The 2279-nt window shown below is 34.8% G+C and overlaps 1 protein-coding gene across 1 annotated transcript; it reads right to left on the bottom strand.

The window, feature by feature from the left end:
* Positions 1-318: 318 nt before the first annotated feature.
* On the bottom strand, positions 319-2019 carry LOC147548600 (uncharacterized). Its single transcript, XM_086668083.1, has 3 exons — positions 1554-2019; positions 948-1350; positions 319-730 (listed from the first exon to the last, which is right to left on the bottom strand). The coding sequence occupies exons 1-3, from the start codon at positions 2017-2019 to the stop codon at positions 319-321; spliced, it is 1281 nt and encodes a 426-aa protein (XP_086524209.1).
* Between the last annotated feature and the right edge of the window lie 260 nt (positions 2020-2279).

Here is a 2279-nt window from a genome sequence, read left to right as displayed (position 1 = left end):
ATGAAACATTTAACACAAATAATGAAATTTTACTAATTCGATTGTCATTAATAAGAAACGGAGATACATTGTATATACGGTAACTGAAGAAATAAAATCAAATATTAACCCTACATGTGGAGCGATTGTGGTAGGCAGGTTGCTTACACCTACCACATATCCTCAATTTCCTGGGAATGTTCCCTGAGCTCTCGATCCGTACTGTTCTTGGCCTACCCGGTCTACGATGAATCAACGGTGGAAGTGTTTTGGACTCTTCATCAAATGAACGAGGCTCATCATAATTTGGGATTGACATTGTATGTTCCTGGTAAGTCTTCACATAAGACTCAGTGGTAAAAATAGGATCATAGAAACAATCTTGTTGATTGTCAGCCAAATGCACAACATTGCGTGCTCACAAGGAACACCATCAACCTGCCACCTTCTACATGTACAAGTCAGATTTAGAAGATCAACACAATGTGATGGATCAGAATAAACCTCAAATATGAGTGGTGCAGCCTGTGCATAAATCCAAGTAGCTGCAATATCATGTTTAGATTTCAAAATATCAGTGATGGTTGAACACAAGAACGTAGTCCACTTCTTAGACAATTCACGTGCTACATTCATCTTGTTCATTATATGGGTACGTATTGCATCCAACATTGCTGTAATTGAGAGGACACGAGCACATATGATCTGATTATTAAAGGACTCCGATAGTTGAGAAATTATTGTTGTGTACCTGTTTGAACAAGACAAAATAATATAGTTATGTCTACATTAAAAAACTTAAAAAATGTGTTTACATTATAATTTAATAAACCTAAATTACGAAGATGTGTCTGAAATTATACATACTGTCAGCATAGTATGATTTAAACACCATAAATTATGTATAATGTATTCACAAACATATGTGATTTGCACCAAGAAAATTAGAAAAAATATATTGATCAAACCTTGGACCGGGGAAGAATGAATCTGCCCATGATGCAGGGTCTAAGGATTGAAAGAATGCAGCAACTTTGGAACCACCCATCTGTATCATCTGGTTAATAGTATTATTATACTCAGACTCGGGAATAGCTCTACCTGCCTTGAAAATCAAAGATTGAAAGAACTTTGATTTTCGAGCTCCATTAGCGAGTCTTAAATTGAGATTGTTCCTTAGATGCCAAACACAAAATGAATGGTTTGCTGTAGGGAAAATATTCTTAACACCGTTGATAATACCATTGTGACGGTCTGAAATAAAAGTATATGTCTTCTCCATATCCACAACATTGCGTAAATGCCTTAAAAACCAATCCCAATTAAGGTCATTCTCGGCGTCAACAACAGCATAAGCAAAGGGAAACAGACCTGAAATTGTGAATTGTGTAAGATAAATCCATAATAATGTTATCCTATATTGACAAACTTACATGTAAAGTATAGGTAATTTAAACTGATTATGTATACTTCATGACAAATTGAGGAGAGAATAGTAAAAGTACGAACAATGACAATAAAGTAGATAAACTGAAGACATAATATATTGAATTTATGTAAGTTTAGGAACTCACCATTGTTTTCATCCTTAGCAACAGCAGCTAGAATGCAACCGTTAAAACGAGTTTTGCAAAAGGTTCCATCAACGTATATAGCAGGTCTACAATATTTGAATCCAACCATACAAGCATGTGGTGTAATAAAGATTCTTTGAAATCTACGAGTAACATCGTCAACTTCTAATTGGACTATGCTGTTTGGATTTGTACGTGAAAAGGCATCAGCATACCATTTAAGTTTTACATATGAATCTCCTTCCTGGCCAAATGCTTCGTTCATTGCAACTTTCTTCCCCTCATAAGTGTAGTAATATGGAAGTTGGACGCCGTAGTTTTTCAAGAAATCGTTCTTCAAACTTTTAGTGGAACGATTAAGACTTTTGGTTACATCATCAAGAATAAGTTTACTAACAAAAGAACTGTTGATTTTGGGTTTCTTGATCTTCTTAATGAAATCAGCACAGTCATGTTTTATTTCCATATCTTTCAAAATGAACATAGATTCGCATTTTAATGGTGCCGATCCATGCACTCTCCATTTGCAATCTTCCATAGGACACACAGCAGTAACACGCTTTGTATCATTTTTTATGAATTTGAAATCATGCCCTGTGTTAATACTATATTGCCTAAGAGCATATCGAAATGCTTTTGCACCACCAGGAAATAACTGTCCTGTTTCTGTAAATATCTTATCTCAACCCTTTGATTTCAATTTGATTTGCTTATTTTGATTTGATG

The sequence above is a fragment of the Eschscholzia californica genome, unplaced genomic scaffold (genome assembly GCF_041429995.1).
Source record: "Eschscholzia californica isolate CP2 unplaced genomic scaffold, dmEscCali1.0.p SCAF_3, whole genome shotgun sequence".
Taxonomy (NCBI): Eukaryota; Viridiplantae; Streptophyta; class Magnoliopsida; order Ranunculales; family Papaveraceae; genus Eschscholzia; species Eschscholzia californica.
Note: the sequence above shows the minus strand (reverse complement) of the source record. Positions and strands in the feature narration are given on the sequence as shown.

Excerpts from the sequence above, each read along its gene's own strand:
- LOC147548600 (XM_086668083.1), bottom strand. The coding sequence starts at position 2,019 with ATGGAAATAAAACATGACTGTGCTGATTTCATTAAGAAGATCAAGAAA. Across the intron at positions 1,351-1,553 it reads TGCTAAGGATGAAAACAATG|GTCTGTTTCCCTTTGCTTAT; the intron begins GTGAGTTCCTAA and ends TCACAATTTCAG. Across the intron at positions 731-947 it reads TCATTCTTCCCCGGTCCAAG|GTACACAACAATAATTTCTC; the intron begins GTTTGATCAATA and ends TTGTTCAAACAG.